Source organism: Macrotis lagotis, chromosome 2 (assembly GCF_037893015.1).
Source record: "Macrotis lagotis isolate mMagLag1 chromosome 2, bilby.v1.9.chrom.fasta, whole genome shotgun sequence".
NCBI lineage: Eukaryota > Metazoa > Chordata > Mammalia > Peramelemorphia > Peramelidae > Macrotis > Macrotis lagotis.
Genome location: NC_133659.1, coordinates 186861594 through 186886136, shown reverse-complemented (window position 1 = coordinate 186886136; position 24543 = coordinate 186861594). Strand labels below are relative to the sequence as shown.

Sequence of the window (24543 nt, the reverse complement as noted above, 5' to 3'; positions counted from 1 at the left end):
AACTAATCTAAACCACACAGGCACTGTACAAATATAAGATTATCATTTCCCCAGGAAAATTCACAAAGATTTATTAAGTACATATTATGTGGAAGGTACTGTGGTACTGAGAGACATAAAATATGGGTCCCTATCCTCAAAATGCTGACAATCTAGGAAGAGAAATAAGAAATTCAATTCAAAATGGAACTTGATAAATGCTTAAAAGGGAAACAGGCAAAGTTTCAAAAGAGGAAAAAGATTATTTCTGACAAGGATTTTAAAAAGGGGAAATATGGGGGCAGCTAAGTGGCCCAGTGAATTGACCCTGAAATAAGGAGGATCCAAGATCAAAATCCAGTCTCAGATACTTATTACCTGTGTGAACATGAGCAAGTCATTTAACCCAAATGCCTCAAAAAAAAAAAGTGAAAATGTGAGCATTCCAGGCAGAGGGAATCCCATAAGCAAGGAATACTACTGGGAAACTGTGGGACATGTTAGTAAGCAGTACAACTTGACTAAAGCATAGAAAATCTGAAAGGGGAGTCAATGAGATAAGACTGAAGCCAGATTATGGAAGGCCATGAATGTCAGGCTAAGGATTTAAGACTATCCTATAAGCAATGAGGGCCAAGAAAGTTTTGAGCAGAGCATAACATAATCAAAATTACAATGTATAAATTAGATTAAATTGTCAATAGGGTAGAGGACATATTAGAGGCAGGAAGACCAGTTAGGAGGCTATTGCAATCATCCAGGTGAGAGGTAATAATGGTCTATACTAGGGTGGTGGCCATGGAGTATGAAGGAGGAACAGATTCAGGAGATAAGACAGGATTAGACATGGGAGAGAGAACAGTCAAAGATGACATTCCATCATTTATCCAACTGAATCATGGGTAGATCTGACAGGAAAACCAAGAGGTCAGTGATCCCTAATATCATCCTGTCAGGGAAAAAGCTAGGACTAGAAATCAAGTGCCTTGTCTTTCAACCCAGTCCATCCATCAGATAGACAGATGGGACACTGGAACTCCACTGCCTTACCTTGGCAATGGATTTGGCATTTCTCCCCATTCTGGAAACCAAGAATAGGCCCTGTCTCCCATCTAAGGTAGTGCCCCCAGGTAGAAAATAGGACTTAGCTGATGGCTCTCCCCCTGCCCCCAACAAGCACCTCCTTCAGTCTGGGAGTGGTAGTTCTAAAGGCTTCCCAGAGCAGCCCCACCCTGGCAAAAGCCCAAATGCCCCTTGGCAGAGGGAGTTGGAACAGCCCCACCCTCTAATTAGACAGGAAGGAGGAGACAGTCTCTGTTCCCTCCCTGCCTGCCTGCAGTGATTCCAGGCTTTCAACTACTAGAGCCAGTCTGACAATGCCAAACATAAGGACTGGCTACCACAGATGGAAGACCTGATCATAAGGTCCTTAGTGCCCTCAGAGCCCTTTCACAGACCTCACCTTTACTAGTACCAACTCAGACAAATACTTGCAGGCTTACCCATCCATGAACACCAAGATGATTACTGGCTTTTAATAATCAAAAGACACTGATAATCCTGAATCCAGAAAAAAACACTGCAGTAATCATTTCTTAAAAGTTGTCTATGGATTGAAGTTGGTGATGAGAAAGAGACTAATTTAACTAGGACCTAATCATGGCCCTCAAGGAAGGCAAAGGAATTTACAGATGGTTGGCATTTAATTAATCAATGGGCTGGTAATGATCCTGGCATAGACCCAAACATATGAGCCCAGGCAAAGCAACACAATCTCCCCTCATCTCTTCTACCATGTCTTCTCACCACCCCACTCTTACCAATCCAAGACCCTTTAGCATTGTACCCAATTTGTCTCTGGTCATTTTGTATGGACATGGGTCTCTTCTCTCCCACCAGACAGGCTCCTTCTCTGGTACCGATACAGGGAGTCATGACTGCACTAACCTTGGCTCTGAGGAGCCCCCTGGGAGTAGGTGGTGGTTTTCTTGAGTGTGTATTGGCGGCCACAGGCCTCATCCTCCTCGACAATACCTTTGCCACTGACTGACGGCACACAGGTGTTGGCCCCAGAGTGGATGCCCGAGTCGTAGGTGTAAGTCTGCTGCCACTCTGTCACCTTGATGGGCTGCTCAACCAGGTTGATCACCTCCATGGCAGTTGCTGCTGATACAAGGAAGAGACAAAAGGGTCATACAGACTTAGAAAAGGCAGACCCACACAACTGTCTGGCTTCTTTCTGCTTCTTATCATCATCAACTTTCTTCTAGTCCCTTTCCCCATTTCAGTTGCATTTACCAGTCTCTTCTAGCCTGTTTCTTCTCCTCTTCTACCTCCCTTCTTCATCTTTTTCTCCCCTCCTAATTCCATCCTAGCACTTCCTCCTTTTGCTAAAAGCTAAGAGAAACTTTCGACTGGACCTTCCCAAAGCCTAGACAAACTGCCCAAACCCACAAACCTGGCTATCTCTCACCTCCTTCATCTACTCTTCCCACCAGGTTGAGCTGTGGGAATCAACCTGAAGAAGTAGGAAGCTTACCCAGAAGGGCACCAAGCTATCTGTTCAGTGACCCAGTGTTGTCTGAACAGGCAGAAAGAGTGAGTACACAGAGGGAGCGGCAGAGAAATGACGCACAGTCTCAAGGGAAAGGTGGAGTTTCAAGGTACCTGGAACTGGGTGGGTGGACACCAGGGTGAACACAGACTCCACTTACCATCACAGAGTTGTCCATTCCAGTGAAAGGACTTGGGGAGGGGAGAGGTAGATGACATCATAGGTGAGAATGGGCAGCAAAGACTAGACTAACTCAACCCCTCCTCTCCACCACCCCTCCCAGTCAGAAGGCTAGGTCTTTGGGGGGATCCATCCCATTCCATGCTCCCACCTCAGATAGGACTGGGGGGGGCACCTTTCTGATAGCTCCACCCCCACCCCCCAAAAGAAGGATTCAATAGCAGTGGGGAGTGATGGGCAGGACTTAGGAGAACAGGTCGAACTGGTTTCTCCAGGGACCAACTACCAAAAAAACAGGGAAAATGTTATTAACTCTTGGCCACAGTCTTGCTTTGAGACACTCACAGTCACTCTCCCTTCCTAGGTAAAGCAACTACTTACATGGGCTAATTCCTGGGGCCAGACTAAATCCTAATTTCCTTCTCCTACTGGGGTTGTTGTCCTGTCATCTCCTTCCCCTTCCACAGAACCTGGGTCAGTGAGGCAAGACCCTGGGGATGACCAATAACAGTTGTCTTTTATTTCAACCTGCAAGATCCTTAAGCGCTAAAAGCTTAAAAGAGAATGCTCTCTTCTCATAAATTTGCAAGTGTATGAATGTTGAAAAACTATCATTGCATGTAATTGAAAAAAATAAAATAAAATTTCAATTAAAAAAGAGAGAATAAGCTTTCTTTTTTTCCTAGATCAGAAATTTACCTAGAGTACCACTTCAATGAATCCTACATCACAAGTTCAAACCACCCCTCCACCTCCAGGCCCAGTAAGCACCACAAAGGAAAAACTCAATTTTCTCTACAGATAGAGCACTTAATTCTAGCCAGAACACATTCCATTTGTTCCAAGGGAGGGACGGGGTGACAGAAAGATAGCTCATTCCCACTAGTAGAACAAACAATTCAGAGTGCCCATCCCACCAACAGTAGGTCAATTAGAGGGTCATCCCCCATACAGGAAGCTCATTTCTTTCTATTCTTGCTGCTTTCCATGGCCAGATAAGACTGGCTCCACCCAGCTCCCTACCCAGCTTACCACCTGAGCCAGGAGATAGATCTGCTTCTTCCCTCCTTCCCTGAATGACTCAGAGTTTCAGGGGCTGATAAAGTGGAATGTGCCTGCTGAGAGGCCCAGAAAGACAGAGGACAGGCACCAGCTCCAGCCAGATGCGCCCAGCTGCTTTCCTGGCATCCTCCACAGGAAAGACAGGCCCATCCTGCGTTATTTCAGGAGCAAACCCTCAGCTCCCTCCCCCTGTCTCCACACTCTTCTCCAGGGCTCCTGAGAGGCAAAAAAGGGGAAGGAGGGAGGAAGGAAGAGGGGGGGTCTGGAGGCAACAAGAGGGCCAGATGGAACCTTTAGGGCCTGTGACACAGTTGCCTGAAGACTCTCCCTCCAACCCCAACACTAGAGTCCTTAAGGTTAGACATGGGAAGTAAAGGGAATACCATATATACATACAAACATACATACATACATCCTACACACTTCAAGTCTGTCATACGAGTTCTGGTTCTCACTTGCCCCTCCAGTGCAGAAGATACATAGGAAGAGGAAGGAACAGCAAACGATGTCAGGAAATAAGGTCGCCTTAACCCCCTAGAAGTTCTGTCTGGACAGGGAACAGAGCTTACCTCCTGATTGATATTAACCTGGAAGTCAACAAGGACAGGAAGATTCTGGCTCTTCCATTATCCCAGTCTTCTATATAAGCCCCTCATTTCCCTACTCTATCCAAAGCAATTTGTTTGGTTTCCAAAGCAAAGAAGACAGCAAGGTCAAGGCCAGCAACAGGAACAGTGGGTTATATGGAAGCCAAGACCTTGAGCCTAGTTGAAGCAGCAACAGAGGGGGTACCAATTCCCTATTGTACTACCAGTAGCAAAGTCAACAAATCCAGAAATCAGAGGTCATTGTTAAGGATATTCCCCTTGGACTTTCTCTTTTGATCTCCAATAGGAGTTAGGGAAAGCTGTGACAAACTCGGGAGACTTCCTCAGTCTGGCTATGGGGGGGGGGGGGGGCAGTTGGGTGACACAGGTAGTTTTCACCACCTGGGAACAGTTTGGGACAGTCAGGAGGGAAGGAACAGGGATAGTGACTGTGGGGACAGAGGGAAATAAACATTAGAAACAATTTAGATTGGTAGGAGAAGGGGAAGGAGAAGAGGATCTAGCCCCTGAAGGTCACCCCAAATTTAGATCTTGACTATCTCCAAATGTGTCTGTATTGTCAAAATATTCACTAGGAGAGCAAAATCTCCAAGGCATTGTCATCTTCTAGATTCAATAACCATGAAGAGTGTGTGGGTGGGAGAATGAGGAAAAGGTTAATTGTAGAAAATTTGAGGATTAGTAAAACTAGTGTCCTAAAATTATTCAATGGAAGGGGAATGAAATGCTTTTCCTCACTGAGGACAGAATTATAGGCAAAGTTCTGAGCAAGCTATAGGTTAGAGGGAAGTGTAAAGAGCTCAGGATAGTATAACCATTCCAAAAATGTAAAGCCTGACAAATTGCCTTCTGTGGGGGGTGGGGGGAGTGAAGTAAGATTAAGGGAAAAATTGTAAAACTCAAAATAAATAAAATCTTAAAAAGAAAAATCCGGAGGAGTGCCATTGAACCCCAATTCTGTCACTGTGTGATCTTGAGCAAATCACTATTTTCTTCTCAGCAAAAGAGTAATAATGATATCTTTGCTATTTCACAGTCTTATTGCAATAGAACATTTATAGCTGCAAAGGCGTTTACAGAGATTACTTTGTTTAACCCTTTAAGGAAGGTTTTCTAAAGAAACTGAAACTGAGGGAAATTAGTTGATTTGTTGAGTCAAATGTTGTTACTGTTCACCTTTGTCCAACTCTTCAAGAATCCATTTGAGATTTCTTGTCAAAAATAATGAAGTAATTTGCCATTTTCTTCTCCAGCAAATGAGGAACAGAGGCAAACAAGGTTAACTGACTTGCCCAAGGTCATATAGCTTACTAGCTGTGTCTGAGGCTAGGAAGATGAGTCTTCCTGACTCCAAGTCACTGATGGCTAAAATATCTAGTGATAGCTAAAATATCTAGTGTTATAGGGAGGATCTGATCCCAAGTTCTCTTGATACTAAATCCAACACTTAATTCACTACATTTTGTATATTGTATATTTTGTATAAATTTCAGCAGTTGTTATTATCATCATCCATTATCTTCACTTTCATCTGGCAAGATTTTCAGGCAGCTCATTCCAAGCAGTAAATACCTTGCTACTCAAATGTCCAGCTTCAGAAAGGACTGGGTTTGGCCAGGTCCCCATGTTGGCCCTTCCTTAATTCCTGTAAAGAAACCATGTCCTACCTATACTTCTAACCCCAGAAACAGAGAGACAGAAAAGGGCTTTTGAATAGGGAAGTCTTTGTTTAGTACAAGTTCTATTGTTGGCACTGAGAGCGGAAGGAGACGTCTCTCCTGGGGTAACTTCTGGCTCAGGGTAGGGAAAAAGATAGGATAACTGTCCAGTGGTATGTGCACCAGAGATATGTGTGAGTGGATTTGAGTGTTCACATGATCAACACGGGCAATCAAACACCCAAGAGGGACTGGGGTGAGGTATAATCCTCCCTTCCCCTCCCTCCAACCTCCCTTCTCCATAGCTTTAGAGCCCTCTGCAGTAATTCCAGCCGGATATTACCCATGCATCCTAAATCTGAGTGCAGACAAACAGAGGAGGGAGGGCCCATCTACCCAGCAAAGAGTATGACCCAAGGTAGGAGGAGAGGAGGGCAGCGGGAGGGGAATTAAAAATAGCCTTGGGCAGAGAGCAGTGCAACCAGGCTCATAGCCTTGGCTAAATTTGCTATGTTCCCAGTGATAATAAGCTAGGGTGAGAGGAAAAAGTTGGTTGCCTCTGTGGACTTACTTACTTTGAACTGTCTTTTATTTCTGCAGTTATTTCTGCAGTCTCCAAATTTTGTTGATCCAACACTATTGAGTAAAACTTTTTGAGCAGATACCAATGTTTTTTTTGCTCATTAGCAAATTATATACATGTACATATATACACAAACTATTCTAATAATTATATACCTTATAAATACTTACATCAGAATAGAAATTTATATAGAATGAGATAAGAAGCAACTGGAGTTCATGGATAGGGTCAGGCTCAAGTTTTGGTAAGATGACTATGGCAGTTGTGTGGAGGATGGACTGAAAGGGGGAGGAAATTAAGGCAGAAAGACTAATGGAAAATTATTTATATAGATATATATATAGATATATAGATATATATATATAATCTGCTGGAATTAGCACTAATTCTATCCTTAATCTTGATGTTGTTCAGTCATTTTCAGTCCTGTTTGATTTTTTGTGACTTCATTTAGGGTTTTCTTGGCAATGATACTGGAGTGGTTAGTCCTTTCCTTCTCTGGCTCAGTTTTTAGATGAGGAAACTAAGGCAGAATTAAATGACTTGACCAAGGTCACACAACTAGGAAGTGTCTGAGATCATATTTGAAATTCTGACTCTAGACTCCTCTCTTTCTCCACTGTACACCTAGCTATCCTTTTTTTTAAAAACTGATTATTGTAATGATGAAGGATGGTCATAGAGTGAGTAGAGAGAACAAATAGAAAAGATGTAGTGAAGGGAGAAATAACAAGATTTGGCAACTGCCTAGATAGCAGGATGAGGAAAGAGTGAGGAATAGAAGATGACATCAAGGTTGCCAACCTGGGTGGAAAAACTAGGATAATAATGTCTTTGCAGTAATAGGGAAGACCTGAGTTCAGACACTGCCTCTGGCATTTCATAACTGTGACCCTGACTGAGCAAGTTACTTAACCTCCCCTAGCCTCTGGTTTCCTATCCTTAATATGTGAGAATAGCACCTTTTCTCTAAGGATTATGGTAAGAATGAAATGAGATTATCTACAACCCTTTGCAAACCCTAAAGTAAGTACTATGTAAATAGGGCCCTCTCCAGTCATCTGGATCCTTATCTTGGCTACTGAACCCAGATGGTTCTGAAGAATGTAAGGCTGATGATTCAGCGCCAGTCACTCAATCCAATTCACTTGCAGGTCATGACAGCACCTCCCTGATATCATGGTCCTGTACTGTTCAAAGGAGGGAAGGCTAGGTGGTGCAGTAGATAAAGCACCAGCTCTGGAGTCAGGAGTACCTGGGTTCAAATCTGATCTTAGACACTTAATAATTACCTAGCTGTGTGGCCTTGGGCAAGTCACTTAACCCCATTTGCCTTGCAAAATCCTAAAAACAAAAAACAAAAAAAAAACTGTACTGTTCAAAGGACAAACTGCATCATCATGTAAATACTTGCTATTGTTATTGTTATTAAGGTCCCAATCAAGGTGGGTTTGTGGGAAAGAAAGGGAGATAATGTGGGTCTTTAATGGATTCCTATTCATATTTGCCTATGCAACTTTGTCAACTCACTCCTAAAAGAAATAGAGAAGGTAAGTCCCTTACTTAGAGGGTCATTGCCCCTGGAGCAAGCAATGGAGGCTCCCGCAGGACCCTGCCCCAGTCACTATGTGATCTAGAGGGCAAGGAACTAATAGATTTGGGGGAAAGAGGGGAAAGGAAATTTAAAGAAACACCTGAAATTAGATTATAATTATCCTCAGGGAACAATGACTTTGGGATGGGAGGAACTAGGGATCTTGTATAGCAGAGGGTAGAGAGCTGAAGGGAGGGTATGAAAGGGGATAAGGGTATGTTGGGTTGTGTTAAAGGCAAGCAGAAAATAGGCCATCACTGGGAAAGTAGATTGCAACCCAAGTTCCAGTCCTTTGATTGAATGATCACATACTCCTGGTGAAGACATGGAGCCCATCTTGGAGACTTTGTTGTTCAATTATTTCAGTCATATTGACTTCATGACCCCATTTGGAGTTTTCTTGGCATAGATATGTGTGAGTGGATTTGAGTGGCATAGATATAGGTGGGGTTTGCCATTAACTCATTTGACAGATGAGGAAACTGAGGCAAACAGAGTTAAGTGACTTGCCCAGTGCCACAGAGCTAGTATCTGAGATCAGATTTTTGAACTCAGAAGATGAGCCTTCCTGACTTTCTAGCAGGGTATTCTTATCCACTACCCCACTTTAGAGATTACTCTCCTAACAAATCAGGTTACATTGTCTTTCCATTGGCCAAACGAAATTAGAAAATTAGTGATTAAAAGGAGGAAATTTCAAAGATTTGATCTTGTGAACAGTCATTTGAATCAAGAAGTTCCATTGAAAAGGATAAAATCACTGGTAAAATTATATATATATATATATCATAGTACTTTTTTATATAGTATTTGTTTTTCAGCAATCCAGGGAGATAGATCGTATCTCACAGATGAAGAAACTGATGGTAAAAAAAAAAAATGGTTAAAAACAAAAAGTAAAACTTGTCCAGAAGCTAGACCTTTTACCTAGAACTAAATATTCCAGGTCCCCTAACATCAAGTTCTATTCTTTTTCCACTGTTCCACTAGGATCATACTAACTATTGTGCCCAGACACTCAAAGGGGCTGAATTGGACAGGGAACTTTTCATTTATTTTGGATAATTTAGAAAAATAGGTTCCATCCTGTCTGACCAGGACAGAAATCTGTATACATATTTTTCACACAATGACAAACTTCTGGAGGTCCATCATTTAACCCAAAATGAGTGGAAATCTACTCTATTATATCTCTAAAAGCTGGTCTTCTAGCCTTTAACTGAAGACTGCAGGGGTAGGAAAGAGGAGAAGAAAGCAGTGTATTCCCTTTGGAGTAGTACAGTATTATCGAGAAGCATTTTTTCTTATGTTAAAGCTATCTGTTGCCCTTGTCTAGTTTCAATTCTCTTCCATATGATCACACTTCAAATATTTTTTACAACTTTTATCCTACCTTATTATTTTTGGATTCATATTTTCCATTTCTTTGTTAAGTAAATCTATAACCCTTGCTTAAATCCAAGATGGCTCAAATGTTGGCATTATTTGCACATGAGAGAGGGCTCAAAGTCTGAAAATGAATAAGAAGTTAGATTCTTCAGTAGATGCCCATGCATTGGCCAATAGTTAAATAGCTATGCATAAGTGTGATGGAATTATTATTGTGTTGTAAGAAACAATACCAAGAATAGACTCAGAGAAAAGAAGAACCAGGGAAAAAATCCAATGTAAATGGATAGAACAATGGAAAGAACAAAAACCCTAAATTCTATGTGGACCCAGAAGAGAAGTGAAAATGCACCTTCCTCCTTTCTTGGAGGGGGGGGAAGGGGGAGTGGAACTATGGGTGAGGGAACATTGCAACTACTTGCAGATTCAAGTAATGCAAAATGGATTTCTTTTTGTTTTCTCACTTTTTTATATTCTTTGTCATAAGAAATGCCTCTCTGGGTAGGGGAGAGAGGAGGAACATTTTTGGAAATAAAGATGATAAAAAATAAAAGCTATCAATTCAATTTTTCTTGAAGGTACTAGATCTTTCACAAGGCAATTGAAGGAGGTTGGAGTAATTGGAAACAGAGGATGAAATTTCTGCAAAAGACAGAAATATTAAAAAACCAATAGAGACAGATGTGCTGAGATTGAAATGGAGACATTTCTAGCCCTACATGTACAGTCAGGCATCTGCCAGTTCTGCCCTTCACAGTCCTCGATTCACTTTTTTTTGTCCATATTGATCACATCTTGAAGAGTTGTTTTAGTGCCAGAATCTCTGACACCCTGAGGGGCAAGCTGCCACTGTCAGGTTATGTTAGTGTTCAGCATCTAGGCTTTGCCCATGGGGTTTCCCATCACACAAAGCTGGAATCTGGTCTTTTCTGATACCCAGGCTAGCTATATCCATATGTATTGCCTCCCAAAAATAAGCCAATCCAGGGTTAATTTATGACTGGATATTCCCTACACAGTACCCCATCACCTTATGAGAGATTGTATTCAGAGACCCCCACTAACTTCTCCCCTTAGAAGTTAACCTTTAGTCTCTAGTCCCTTCCTGTACTTAGCCAGGAGCCCTGATACTCAGAGTCCAAAGCACATCTGCTTCCTTTATATATCCTATCTTCATGCTTAATCTGTGAGTTCCCCAAAGGGTGGAGATAGTTTCTCCTCCTTCCTTGGCATCTCCATCCTCCTGCACAATGAGGGCTCCCAGTTTTTGGATGGGATGAAGGCACATCTTGAATCTTCAAAGGAAAAAACCCTCTTCGTGTCCAGCTTCAACAGTTAAAGATGTCTGGACTAAGCTGGCGCCTAGGGACAAACTGAGGACTGTGGGATGGTCACAGTTCCAAGCCGGACACAGCTGCCTATTTGTTGTTTTGGGTTTTTTTTTTCTCTCTTGGCTTGCTTCCAAAGCAAATAAACTAGGAGGGAAAAAATGAAGGGGATTCAAGGGAGACAGAAATGCCCATTGCTTAACTACTCTATACCCCAGGGAAATCTGTCTGCTCCACTGAAGGCACCCCACTGATGAAATTCTATTTATTGCCAGTTTTCCATAATAACTGGGGATAATCCACATGGATAAACCAAAACCATTTATACTTGGTATGAAGAAATCCCTTTACATATCTCTTTATAAAGTGCAGAAAATGTCATCTTTGTTTCTGTATGGGATGTAGTTTATTCAGGACTACGGGTTCATTCATCCATTCTCAATCTAGTAGCCCCTTTGGACTCATTCCTTGGAATAAGGATGGAGGAATAAACGGAATAAAGTTGAAAAACATTAGCTATTATTGCTTCTTATTAACAGCTCCTGAAACTGGGCAGGCTGATTGAGACAAGAAATGTTTAATGTAAAAGTCAGTTAAAATGATGTTGATAGAATTTCCATGTTTGTTTGCAATTATCCAGATCCAGCTAACCAAGAAAAACCCATGATGGGAGATGGAGAAGGATATTTAATCTAAACTATAGAAAAATCTAGGGTCATACTCACCACCCCCCCAGCCCCCGCCCCCGCCCCCGCCCCCACCACCATCTCAAAGCAAGGAACCCAAAATTTAAGATTGTCCAATTGGACAAAACCAGTAACAATGGTCACTCATCCCTCTCATTAGACCCTGTCTAGAGAACTGCCAGAGAATGGAACCATCAGTTCCATCCCCTAAAAAAGTGGTCTAAGATCAACAAAAGTTTTCCTTAACAGTATAACAGGCTCTTTGCCATTCATGTAACAGGATCAATGTTCCCTATAATAATTACCCATCAACATCCCTCACTGTGTGTGTGTGTGTGTGTGTGTGTGTGTGTGTGTGTGTGTGTGTGTGTATTTTTAGGTTTTTGCAAGGCAAATGGGGTTAAGTGGCTTGCCCAAGGCCACACAGCTAGGTAATTATTAAGTGTCTGAGACCGGATTTGAACTCAGGTACTCCTGACTCTATCCACTGCGCCACCTAGCTGCCCCCCTCACTATATATATGACTTGATTTCAAACTCTCTGAAACTCATCTCTATACTGCTGCTACTTTAGGTCCCCAGGACCTAGGGCCTATAGGCAGTTAATAAATAACATAGAAGGCAGTTAATAAATATTTGTTTATTGAAGACACCAAAAGGTTCTCAAGAGTCACTAAGATTCAAAGCTCATACACCTACCTATTGGGGAGGAGTCTTGAGGGTCTTCTTCTTTCCACCCTCCCACAAGAAAGAGAAGCCCTCCCCTACTGATGCATATAAGGTTGACCAATATTGTGTTCAAAAGGAAAGTCCACCCTGAATCTCCTTAATCACTACCACCAGTATCCTTTAGCACAGCCATTAAGCACCTATCCCAAGTCCAAACAAGCTATATAAAGGGTAAATGGAAAAAATAAGAGAGTAAGCACTAGAATTAAGAGAGGTTACAAAAAGATTCCAGTCAAAAATGGGATTTTAATAGGGGCATAAAAAAAGTCTGGGAAAGCAATGGTATATGAGGAAGTTATCTTAATCTAGTCTAATCAAGACTCAGTCTTGATAGTCTTTCTTGCTACCTAACAGCTAGGTGGTACAGTGGATAGAGCTTGGAGAACTCTGGGACTGAGTTCAAATTTGACCTAAGAAATACAGAAAGCTGTATTTACTTTGGGCAAGTCACTTAACCCTGATTGCCTGAAATCCAGAGCCATCTCCAATTGTCCTGATTCATATCTGGTCACTGGACCTAGATGGCTCTGAAAGAAAAAGTGAGGCTGATGACTTAACATGGTACTCCCTCACTCAAATACAATTCATGATGTAATGATCTTCTTCAAGTAAGGACAAACATCCTCATGATATGATTCCAGCCCATTTCCCTCTTATTATAGTCTCAGTGGTGACAGAGGATTATTATACCCTCTGTATGATTAGTCATTCATATCTAAATTTCAATTCCATTTTCTACTGATCTTGTCAAGTCTCTTCTCCAGGATTAAGTATTAGGGCCACCCTAACATTCCCCAGCTTTTTTAACCTGAGATGAGTGAGGAAGAAATGAAAATAGGGTCTCCTTTTAAAAAAACAAATGAAGGCAGAGAGAAGGAAAGAATGAAGGATGACCACTGGTGGCTTCCTCTAAACGGCAAGCAAAAGACTTAAAACACAGTAAAACAGAATCTTGTTTAGTCAAAGGTTCAATCCCTGGATTGCCTAACAGAAACTGCCTCCCCCATCCCCAAACCAAGAGACCAATTCTTTATTTTTTAACAAGGACCTAGGGTTGTTAAGGAATTAAGGATGACAAAAAGCAGGTTTGACCCCAACCCCCTTAGTGACCAGAACTCTAACTGACCTTTTCCTGACTTCCCACAGACCACAGTTCAAATAGCTTATATAGCATTCTTCCCCCATTCCCAAGCCTTCTAAATCTTAGGATAACAGTTTAGACATCTCAGAGGTCATCTAGTCTAACCTAGTCCATTTTACCAATGAGGAAACTGAGCCCCAGATTTAGCAGTACCAGAGTTAAGGTCCCCTAGAATTGAGACTCTGTTCTTAGAGAGCATCAGATTGGTTACTATGTCTCTTGAATCCCTGTTCCTCTTGGTTGACTCAGTTCTCCCATCTTGGACAACAAGGACAAAAAATTTTTTTCCACAGCTAAATAAAGTCTCTCCAGTTTGACCCTTTACACATCTAAGAAGGATGGTCCAAAGGTTTAAGATGGGGGGAATTTTTACTGTTTTTTTCCCTTTTGTTTTTAATGTAACTTCTTTTCTTCTAGCTTAGTCCTGAAAAAAGCAGAGCATTTCACTTTGTGTAACCTCCGTAAGACTAGATCTGTTTAGAAGATCCATTAAGCTGGACCTAGGTATTCCCCATCCCCCCTCCTTCCAAAGGCCTCCTATCTGGAAGTCTGACCTTCTTTGACCCCCACCCCACCCCCCATTATATTCCTACATTCTACTAGTCCTGGAGAGCCCCATTCAGCCCCACCCCCACAATCAGAATACAAAACCACAAGAGTGAGATCCTTTCTCCAAAAGGTAAAGAATGTGAAAGTGAGTCAATCCAGGCTTCAAAGAAAATCTGCTCCCACCTGCCAGCTCTGTCCCCTTTTATTAAACCCCTCTTAACTTTCCTTCTCCCCACCCAATAGATAGGAACCTCTGGAAGTTTAGAGAAGGGGAAAGAAGGAAACTCCCAGGAAATTTTAAAAAAAGGCTTCTTTAGTGAAGACTGACTTCTTCCCTAACCCAATACACAGCTCTAAAGATGTTCTATGTGGCCCCCAACCTCCAATTTTCTAGTTCTGAAATGAAGAGGTGTCTCTTTGCCTTACACTGAGAGATCTCCAACCCTAGCCTTCCTCCTTTAATATCTCTTTATTCCACAGAAGATAAAACACAGATGACAAAGACTTGGGGGGGGGGGGGGGATTGGAGCTGAGATTCAGTGGGGTAAAGAAGAGAGCAGAAGGACCAAGGTCCCCTTTCACCTAAAATGGAACAGTCCTCAGGCAGAATGAACAGATCAAATCCAAATATTTTTTCTTCTTTCTTTAATATACTCACTTTCCTCTTCTAGCAGAAACTAGTTTTCTCAGACAAGTACAGAGCAATTCTTCCTCAGCATAATCTTTTCAACTCAGCCACAAACCAGATTAGCTAAACTAATTATTGAGTTAATGCAATTACCATGCCTTTTTTCCCTCCTCCTTGGCTCTAGTACAAACCATACAGAATCATTCCTCCCCAGCCCCCACCTTCACACCACCACCACCAGCAGCAGCAGCAATAGCAAAGGAATTAGATTCAGAGGACTTCTTGTATCCTTCCAAGCTTTCCCTCTACCTCTTCACCCCTAGGGCTAAGTCTGAACCTTGATGAGGCAGGCCTTGGAAAGATCTGGGCTAATAGAAGAAAATTAAGTCTGACTGATAAATCCCTAAATTCAACCCAGCTAGGAGATAAGGGATGGGGGGGGGGGGGGGGGAGAAGAGAATAAGGGACCTCTCCTACCCCTGTAGCAGTGATGAAGCTGGGTGGTAAAATGGATACAGCATCCTGGCTAGAGTAAGGAAGACCCATTTCCCCAAGTTCAAATCTGGCCTCAGACTTAAGCCTATTTGCCTCAGTTTTCTCATTTGTAAAGTGAGCTGAGAAGGAAATACCAAACTACTCCAGAATTTCTGCCAAGAAAACCCCAAATGGGGTCATGAAGAGTTGGACATGACTGAAAGAGCCCAATAGCCCAAAAGAAGAGGAATGAAGAAGTAGGATCTCAGAGGCAATATAGTGGAGAAGTTAAAATTCCATCTGGATTTTGATTATGAAAATAGATTTAGGGTTTGAAGATATCTTAAAAATTTTCTAATCCAACATCCTCAATTTTTCCAGGTAAGGAAACTGAGAGTAGGGGAATTGAAATGGTTTGTCAAAGAGAGACCCAAATATGTAGTAGGCAGCAAAGCTAGGATTCAGACTCTGGTACATGGATTCCAAATCCAACCCTCTTTCTTCTCTCTCAGAATTGACTTCTAGCTGAGTGACCCTGGGCCAGTCACTTTTACTTCATTATCATCATCTCTATAGGGTCATATTGAGAAAAGTGTTTTATAAACCTTAAAACACAATATAAACATGAGCTATATTTCTTGGTCAAGGTCTAAAGCAGTCATGAAACTTTCTTCCATTTTGCCAGTATGGACCAGAGACTTCTCCCATATGGACCAACTCTACCCATGTTTCAGAAAGGACCTAGGCTAAATGAAGGATCTTCCAGCTGTAAAAATCTTCTAACTTTATGATTTGTTCAATGAATACATCAAAAGGCCCAGATTCCAACCAAATCTACAGTAGTTAGGCTTCAGTAAACTTCAAAATTTGGGTAATCCAGTAGAATTCAAACCTTAGGGCTTGCTTCTTCCTCAATTAAGAGGTGGTCAATTAAACCAGAGAATGGGAAAGGGTAGAAGAGAGGGTAAGAATATGAGATAATTGGGGTATCCTACAGATTCTTTTTCTTGCTCAGTCTCCTGCTCTGGGCTGGGTAGTGGTTATAGTGGGTTACAAAGGCTTTGCATGAGCTGGGGAAGAGAGCTAAGGATGAAGGGGGATGCCCCTGGTTATGGAAAGAAAGTGCAAATGGGCTCCCTCCGATTAGTAAACAGGTTGGAGGTAGGGAGGAGAAGAGGTCAGAGCAGAAAGGATCAACTCTGATCTCAATATTCTGAGATTCATCCAGAGTTAAGTTGGTCTTGAGGAGGAGGGAGCTGAACTTCATGGCCCATTAAGGTCCTTTGGCTCTAGATCTATGATTTTATGATTCCCCTTGGAAAGTTTATTGGGGAAGCAAGGTGGTGCAGTGGAGAGAGTACTAGGTCTGGAGTCAGGAGGATCTGAATCCAAGTCCAGACTCAAGATATTGTGTGACCCTGGGCAAGTAACTTAGCCCTATTTGTTTCAGTTTCCTCAAATGTAAAAAGTGCTGGAGAAGGAAATGGAAAACCACTCCAGTGTCTTTGCCAAGAAAAACCCAAATGGGGGTCACAGGAGAGTCAGACAAGACCGAACAACAAGAAAGTTTACTGCTAGGTTAATTTTCCACAATAAGAAATGAAAAGTGGGAGGACAAAAAAAGGACAGAGTGAAAAGAGAGGATGAGGGGTGGAATAAGTATGTATATAGCACCTTCTTTTGTGCCAAGCCTTATCTCATTTGGTCCTTGTAACCCTTCTGGGCAAGTGGTATTATTCCCATTTTACAGTTGAGGAAACTGAGGCAACAGAGACCCATTTAAACCTATAACTAGTGAAATGAAGTATTTGAACCAGGAATCCTCTAAAGAGTCCTCAGAATCCTAAATTCTATGATCTTAGCGCAACAAGGAGACACCAGCAAGACCAAGTAACTTTTTGCTGTCCCGGTTCCTGTCCACAACCCTTGCAGCTTCCTGACGCTCTATAAACCTCCTGAAAAAAGCCCTCCCTAGGTTTCAACAACAACAAAAAAAAAAAAAAAAAAAAAAAATCATACAGTTAAATTACAAAAGAAGCCATTCACTTCTCCCTACCTTCTGAAACCCAAACACACTCCGGGGAAAAGAAAATCCAGGACTTGGAAACATCCCAGGAAGTTCGGATCCGTTTAATGCCAAATTTATGTTTAACAACAAATTCACCTGTTCAGCAAACCTGGACTGGAGGTCCCGCCTCCAAAGCCAGAGCACTGACCCCACGGCTCGGAAATCTGGACCCAGACAATAGGGCCCCACCCAGGCCTGGGGAGGTGGGGGAGGAAGAGGAGGGCAGGAATGACGCTGGGTGGGGGGAGGTAGAAGAGGGACAGAGAGTGCAGCCCAGCTGCAAGTTTCCTTAACTGTGAATTCCCAACAGAGAGAATGCTCGGTGTGCTCACCACGCGAAATGAGGTCAAAGTCTCCCCCTCAGCCCCACAGCCAAGGAGGGCAGTGCTCTAGCCAGACGTGACCTTCCCCTCCACCGTGCCCCTCCCGACCTCTCAAGTGAAGAACCCCTTCTCCAGCCACCTCTAACCCTTAAAAAGGACCGGAGAGACCCACCCTCCCCAAACTCGCCCTCCCCTCAATCTCTCGCTCCCCATTTCCAGCCCCACCCAGCTCAGCCCTCTATCCACCCACTCTCCCTCCGGGATGGCCAGCCGGACCCCTCAGACGCCCCTTCTCCAAGCAAAACCTCGGACCCGGACTGCCTTCCTGTGCCCCCGCCCGTCCGTCCCGGACCTCAAGGCTCCTGCCCTCTCCGCTCCTCCAAGTGGGCGCCTGCTCCCGCCGCCCCGTCGGGCAAGGCTCCCTGGGCCCCCTCCTCCATGCTCCAAGCGCCACCCCGAGGGACCCGCCCCGAGTCACCGGGGCGCCCTCACCTGCGCTCGTAGCCGGGGGTCCGGGCTGGGGCTGGGGCTCGGGGCCGCGGGCGGGACTGGGGCCGGGGCGAGTCTGGATCGGAGGGCCGGCTGCGCTCGGGCGGTGGCTGCTCCGGACTCTGGCCGCGGCTGCAACTCCCTAAACGAACAAAAGGCGAAGAGACCTGACAGCCAAGCCACGCCTCGGGCTCCCCCTCGGAGCCCCACCCCCGGGGCGACGCCCCCCGCGGCCGCGCTGCCTTTGGTCTCGGGGGCTGCCCGGCCCACTGCGGGCGGGGCCGCGCCGCGAACCCGCCCCCCCGGGGCCACTCGTGTTTACCGCCGCTCCATTGGTCCCGCGTCCTGCCAGTCGGCTCCGGTGCCCGACCCCGGCCTGAGGTCCCATCCCCATTCCTCATCTATTGGATGGAGAAGGAATACCGCCTCGTGAATGGGTGAAGCGCTGTCAGTAAGCCTGGGGAAAAAACCAATGGAATGATTGGGGTGTGTCTTGCCCCACCCTTACTCTCCACCAGGTAGAAACAACTCCCACCTTCCCCCCCATACCTGTTCTACAGGTGAAGGAAGGGGGGGGCGGTCCTAGGGGAAGAAAGCTGCGTGTCTGCGTAGACGCCTAACCGACTCAGCATCAAGGAATAATTCCCTTAAATTATTGCACCGTGGCCAAAAAAATAGGCATCAGGTGGCAAAGACCTGGGATTAAGTGAAAAGAGAATTTGAATGCAAATTCAACGGCCCCGTAAAAGTCACGTATAGGATGATGGAAAGAAGACTGAAGAAATAAGCCTGAGGGCCTAAGAAAACCAGGCAGCAAGCGAAAGGAAGGAAGGAAAGCAGATGGGAAAGGCTTTCTCCCACTCTATATGCCAAAGCCCTAGAAAGCTGAAGTGAGGGGAAATGAATTAATCCTTTGAGGGCTTAGGTGGTTCTAAGATCCTGAAAAGAAAATCATGGCTTTTCCCTTTGGGGGCATTTATTGAATGGATGTTTTTGGAGGACTCACGGTGAGTTCAATACCTTATGTCAGGTTCAGAGGTCCCTTCCAATGCAACATATCCTACCCCCAATCCAGGAGGTCTTCCTAGAAGACATAATAGGTGAGTGGAAACAGGACAGACTAGGCCGATCAGCCTTCCAAATTCTCTCTGCCCTGCTCTCCTGGACCCTCCTTCTCAACCTGTCTGGCTTCTTCTTTGGGTAGTTTCATTTCCACATTGCTTTCACCCACCCAGCTTCCCTCTGCTTCAGCTAATGTACTAGCTCTTTGCCCCATTTGTTGCTTGGTTTTCCCTTCTAGAAGACCAAAACCCACTCTGTATCTTAGTTCTCCCCACACCTCTTTCTTTATTTCTATCTACTATCCTTCACGTGACCCATCCAATAAGAAGATTGGCCTGGCTTGGTCAGACCATGGGAAGCAGGGGAAGGGAGAACATAATGCCTCTGAATGGAGTGAATAAACCAGTGTGTGAGCCTTTCTCTCCAACAATAATTCAAGGGTGTCTCACCTCATATCATGTCCCAACTTGTTTACTCTTAACTAAAAAGCATAGAGTGTTGCTATGTATGGAAGTAGAAAAGGTGCAAAGAGAAGTCCCAGAAGCTGGAATAAGTGGGGAGTTTCTATTTCCTTATTCTTCATATAAAAACCTTGCCCTTCTCTTACACCTCCAAATCAGATTTCTATTTTCAATGTTAGAGGTTTGGAGATCATTATTATCATTCTGTCAATAATGGTGAATTTAACCTGATTTTCTTTTTTTTGTTTGTTTTTATAAGGCAATGGGGTTAAATGACTTATCCAAGGTCACACAGCTGGGTAATTATTAAGTCTGAGTTTGGATTTGAACTCAGGTCCTCCTGATTCCAGGGCTGGTGCTCTATCCACTGCACCACCTAGCCACCCCTAAACTGATTTTCTTTTTTTTAAGGTTTTTGCAAGGTAAATGGGGTTAAGTGGCTTGCCCAAGGCCACACAGCTAGGTAATTATTAAGTGTCTGAGACCGGATTTGAACCTAGGTACTCCTGACTCCAGGGCCGGTGCTTTATCCACTGCACCACCTAGCCACCCCTCCTGATTTCCAAGAATGACATTTCCCCCACCCTCTCTCTGCCACAGCCTGACTATGGGGATGATGACAGTCACCAAGTCATCCATTTCCATGCTTCTAAACCAAGGGAGTTAGAGAATTCTCCTTTTTTGGGGGGGAAAAATCCTCAAATTATCTTAGGAAGAAATTCTATTGTACTAGTGACATGTGGAAAGTTTTTGTTCTGTTTTGTTTTTAACCTAAATTCTCTAGCTGTGGTTTAAAGCCATTTCCTCCTTTCCAGATTTCTGTGGCTGCTGAGACATTAGTCCTCAAAGGATTAATTCATTTCCCCTCACTTCAGCTTTCTAGGGCTATAACATATAGAGTGGGAGAAAGCATTTCCCATCTCTCTAACTCATAAAAGGGGGTCAACCCCCAGGGGACAAAAGTAACTGGAAAATGAAGGTGCCCCAAAAGTAAAAGGAAGTACTAAGGGGAAAGGGGGAGAAGTAGGGATTCTATTTGGAGACCCTGAGCTTTTGTGGAAGTAAGAGGGGAAGATCTCCTTTTCGCCATATCTAGTAAAGCCCAGAAGGTTTCTGGCAGCCGTTATATACCAGAAAAGGAATGGGTTCCTTTTTCATTCTTATTTTCCCCCTTCCCCTCCTCTTCAATTGAGGCCTCTGGCCATATAAGGTACTGAAGCTTCTGCATGCTATTTGAACCCCATCTTCACTCTGCCCACACACACTTAAATACACACACCTTGTACACTCATAGGAACAGAGAACCATACACAGATTATACAGTTATATTGACATTCCCATCTACACACAGAAATCAATAATCAAGACCCACAGTGGGAGACTCATGGATATACATTCACATGCACATGAAGCTCCATACCCACAAACTCATGAAAACAGAGAGAGAGAGAGAGAGAGAGAGAGAGAGAGAGTTCATTTCTCTTTAACTCAGGCTTAAGGAGTGCTCAGAATTAAAAAGTATCTAGGGAAGATTAATCTGGTGACCCCAATATGGGGTTATTGAATCAGGTTGTTTCCTTATTAACCACATAACATGCCTATCAGAAGAAACAGGTTAGATAACTAAGGTCTTCCCTAATGGTCATGGTGAAAGACACCAGAATGAAAACAGTGAATGAAACCAGAAGTTTCTGTAATAGTTCATCCCTCAGCAGAGACCCTATTATAGACTGAGGAAGGGTATGTGTGATGCAGAAATGGGGAGAAATGACTTTCAAAGCAACCAGAACCTCTTGTTTAGAGTTAGAAGAAGTTTGTGTTCTGGAGTCTGAGCAGATGAGGTGGGCTGGGTGGGAGGGCAGGAGGTGTGAAAGAAAAAGGAACAGTGGTCTAGCTCTAGGTCTCACTACCTGGTGCCCTGAGCCTCAAGGAGAGGTATGTCTGACCCATAGTGGAGAGGACACTTCATTGCAGATGTAGTTCCAGAAACACTTCACTGTGAAAAATGTGGGTGGAAATGGAATGTTAGAGGAAAAACAGAGAGACAGAGAAATAGAGCCAGAGAAGGAAGGGGGAAGGGAGGAAGGGGGAAGAATCAGGTTTAGGGAAAGGAATGGATTAAGAAGGTTCATGGATATGGTTATGAAATCCCTGAGAATGTTTGTGCTTAACACCAAGACCAGCTATACAGAGCTGTTCTCCTTTTACTAATAACACGCGATCCCTGGAGGTCTCTTGTTGGGGAAACCCCACTCAAGAGTTAGGACCAAATTTCTTTCCCCCAAGGCTGGTTCAATAAGTAATGGTTTGTTACCCTAGGATCTCCCACCAAAGTTTCTGGAAATCCTTTGACATAACTGGGTGGTTCCCATGGGGGGGAGGGGAGGAAGTGTAGGGGGGAGCAGTAGGAGACAACACAAGCTCCTTAAACCTGCTTCTAGTCTGACTCCTCTAGCTGACACAGCAGTTGCCCCACCCATCCCACCTGCCCCACCTTCTCACCAGAACCCAAAGCTGGGCAAGGCAGGGAAAAGACCTGTCCTAACATGCATCGATGTCATCGGTTGACATCCATTTGCTTGCCTTCCCACATCCCTCCAAATATACACTGGAGTTCTAAGTGGAGAGTAGATTCAACATTCCACCCCAATCCTCCAACCCCAAAGCAACTTTCCAGGAGCTTCCAGAGACACTCAAGAAAGAATTACAGCATCAGCTAATTCTCTTCATTTTACAGTCAATCAATTGACATTTATTAATCATCTACTATGTACTAAGTGATAGGGATGCAAAGAATTGTAAAAGACAGTAAAATATGATCTAGAGACAAGATGAGATCTATTTAAGGTCACACAGCTTATCAGAAGTAGAGCAAGGATTAGAACTCAGGTCTCTTTCTCTCCCAGTGATCTTGACACTCTTCCATATTAGAATAGCATACTCATGGTTCTGACCACAAGATTCAGGCTAAGGTGGGGGAAATGATTACGGTGCTGATGAAATCTAAGAATCTTTGTGAAAATATGGAATTCAAAATCCTGGGTTCAGCCTCTGCTAACATACGAACTCAATGATTATGGATAATGCACAAACTCGTGTAAAATAGAGTTAATAATACTTGGTCATAATAAGAACTAATAATAATAGTTCATGGTATTGTTGTGAAAAGGTTACTTTGCAAACCATAAAGTACAAAATCAATTCAGGCTATTATTGCAGTGAGCTGACTTAGTTGAGACCTCTGAAAAAAATTTGCTCTTAGGAAAAAAAGGCTAGAGTTGAGGGTAAGAGAAGCAATGGAGACTTTTCATGCCTGTCTCTGCTTCCTCCAGGGACTCCATTGTAAATCAATAACCACTTCCATTCCATGCTCCCTGTAATCAGCACAGATGACTCTACCCCAGGCTGGAAAGATCAGTGAAGCAACAAGACTTCTACCTCCCACCCCCCTTCACTCTCCTGTTGTCTCAGTCTCATCCTCAGGTCCTCTGCCTTCTTTTCCTTTAGCACAAACTACCTTCCCATAAATCCCCTGGGGGGCAAAGACTCCAGTTTGGGGACTTGGTGATTCTTAGCCTTGAAAAGCAATGCCTATGACCACCTCCACCACCCCCATAAGGGGAGCAATGGGAATCAGGAACTGAGCTCCCTGAATATTTCATCAGTACATTAGCCTCCAGTTAAAGGAACAGCCTACAACTCATGAATAATTTATCATCCCAGCTGACTAGTAACCAGAGTGTGTGTGAGAAGAAAGAAAATGGAGGGGTATCAGGGAGGACCTGGAGCTTAGGGGGTTGATTAGTGTGAATGTTAGGAAGAGAGTTGAGGTAAGAGTTTGATAGAGGAGGAAGAGGAGTGGGGTGCCAGGGATGGTCCAGGGATTGGGGAATTGACTGGACAACAACACCACTTCTTATTTTTTCCATACATAGGTCTTTCTCAGTTACCTCCTCCCAGAAGGCTTCCATCAATCAATGGAAATACGTTCTCCAAAATTCCACAACACATCACCTCATGTTTTTACTGAAATGAGTAGAAGAAATAAAACTGCCTACATATCCACTTCATCTCCCATCTCTTTATCTTTGTCCAAGATATCTACAATTTTGAATGATTAACTGAGTGCTGTAAACCATGGACTGATTAAACCAATTTAATTCAACAAGGATTTATTAGCACCTGCTATGTACTAGGCACTATGTTAGAGGCTGAGGATGAAAAGATAAAAATAAAGCACACATAGTCCCTGCCCTCAAGAAGCTTGCATTTTATTAGAAGGGAACACAAGAAAATTAAAGAAAATTAAAAGCAAAATATTTACAAAGTAAATTCTGGGCAGAAGGCACTCACAACCAAAGGTCTCAAGATAGGAAGTATCTCTTGAGCTAAGATTTGAAGGAAACCAGGAATTCTAAAAGACAGAGGTGAAAATGAAGGGCATTCCAGTCAAGGGAGATATCTTGGACAAAGATAAAGAGATGGGAGATGAAATAACAAGCAGACTAGTTTGAATGGAACATAATTGCATGAAGAAGAGTAATGTTCATGAAACCTGAAAAGGCAGGCTGAAGTCAGCTTGTAAAAGGTATTAAAAGTCAAAGACTGTATTTTTATACTAGAGAGAGAGAGAGAGAGAGAGCAAGTGCATTTTGAAGAGGGGAGTGCCATGGTTAGACTCATATTTTAGGAAGATTGCTTTGGCAACTACATGAAAGTTGGATTGAAGAAGGGAAATATGGGGCAGGTAGACCAATTAGAAGGTTATAGCAATAGTCAGGTGAAGGGTGACGAGACTGAATTACAGTTGGTATGAAGGGAAGAGATTTGAGATATAGTGTGGTGATAAAAGCAATAAGATTTGACAACTGATTGAGTCTGAGGTGTGAGAGAAAGGGAAAAACAGAGGCTGATTTTAAAGTTGTGAATCTGAGTAATCAAAAGGATAATAGTATCAGGTGGAAGAAAGAATTTAGTAGAAAAAATATTAATTTCTGTT

At 43.4% G+C, this 24543-nt stretch overlaps 1 protein-coding gene across 9 annotated transcripts in view; it reads right to left on the bottom strand.

The window, feature by feature from the left end:
- The window catches only part of JUP (junction plakoglobin), a 50782-nt gene that overhangs the window by 14386 nt on the left and 11853 nt on the right, over nucleotides 1-24543 (bottom strand). The window contains exons 1-2 of one of the 9 annotated variants that reach the window (XM_074223933.1): nucleotides 18025-18046; nucleotides 1927-2142 (exon numbers count right to left, since the gene is read on the bottom strand). In XM_074223933.1, the coding sequence (XP_074080034.1) occupies nucleotides 1927-2134 (208 nt within the window). In that variant the 5' untranslated portion in view covers nucleotides 2135-2142; nucleotides 18025-18046. Of the gene's footprint in view, nucleotides 1-1926; nucleotides 2146-2452; nucleotides 3340-18024; nucleotides 18047-24543 lie in introns of those variants that run through there. The other 8 variants (XM_074223935.1, XM_074223934.1, XM_074223931.1 and 5 more) reach the window with 8 other exon arrangements.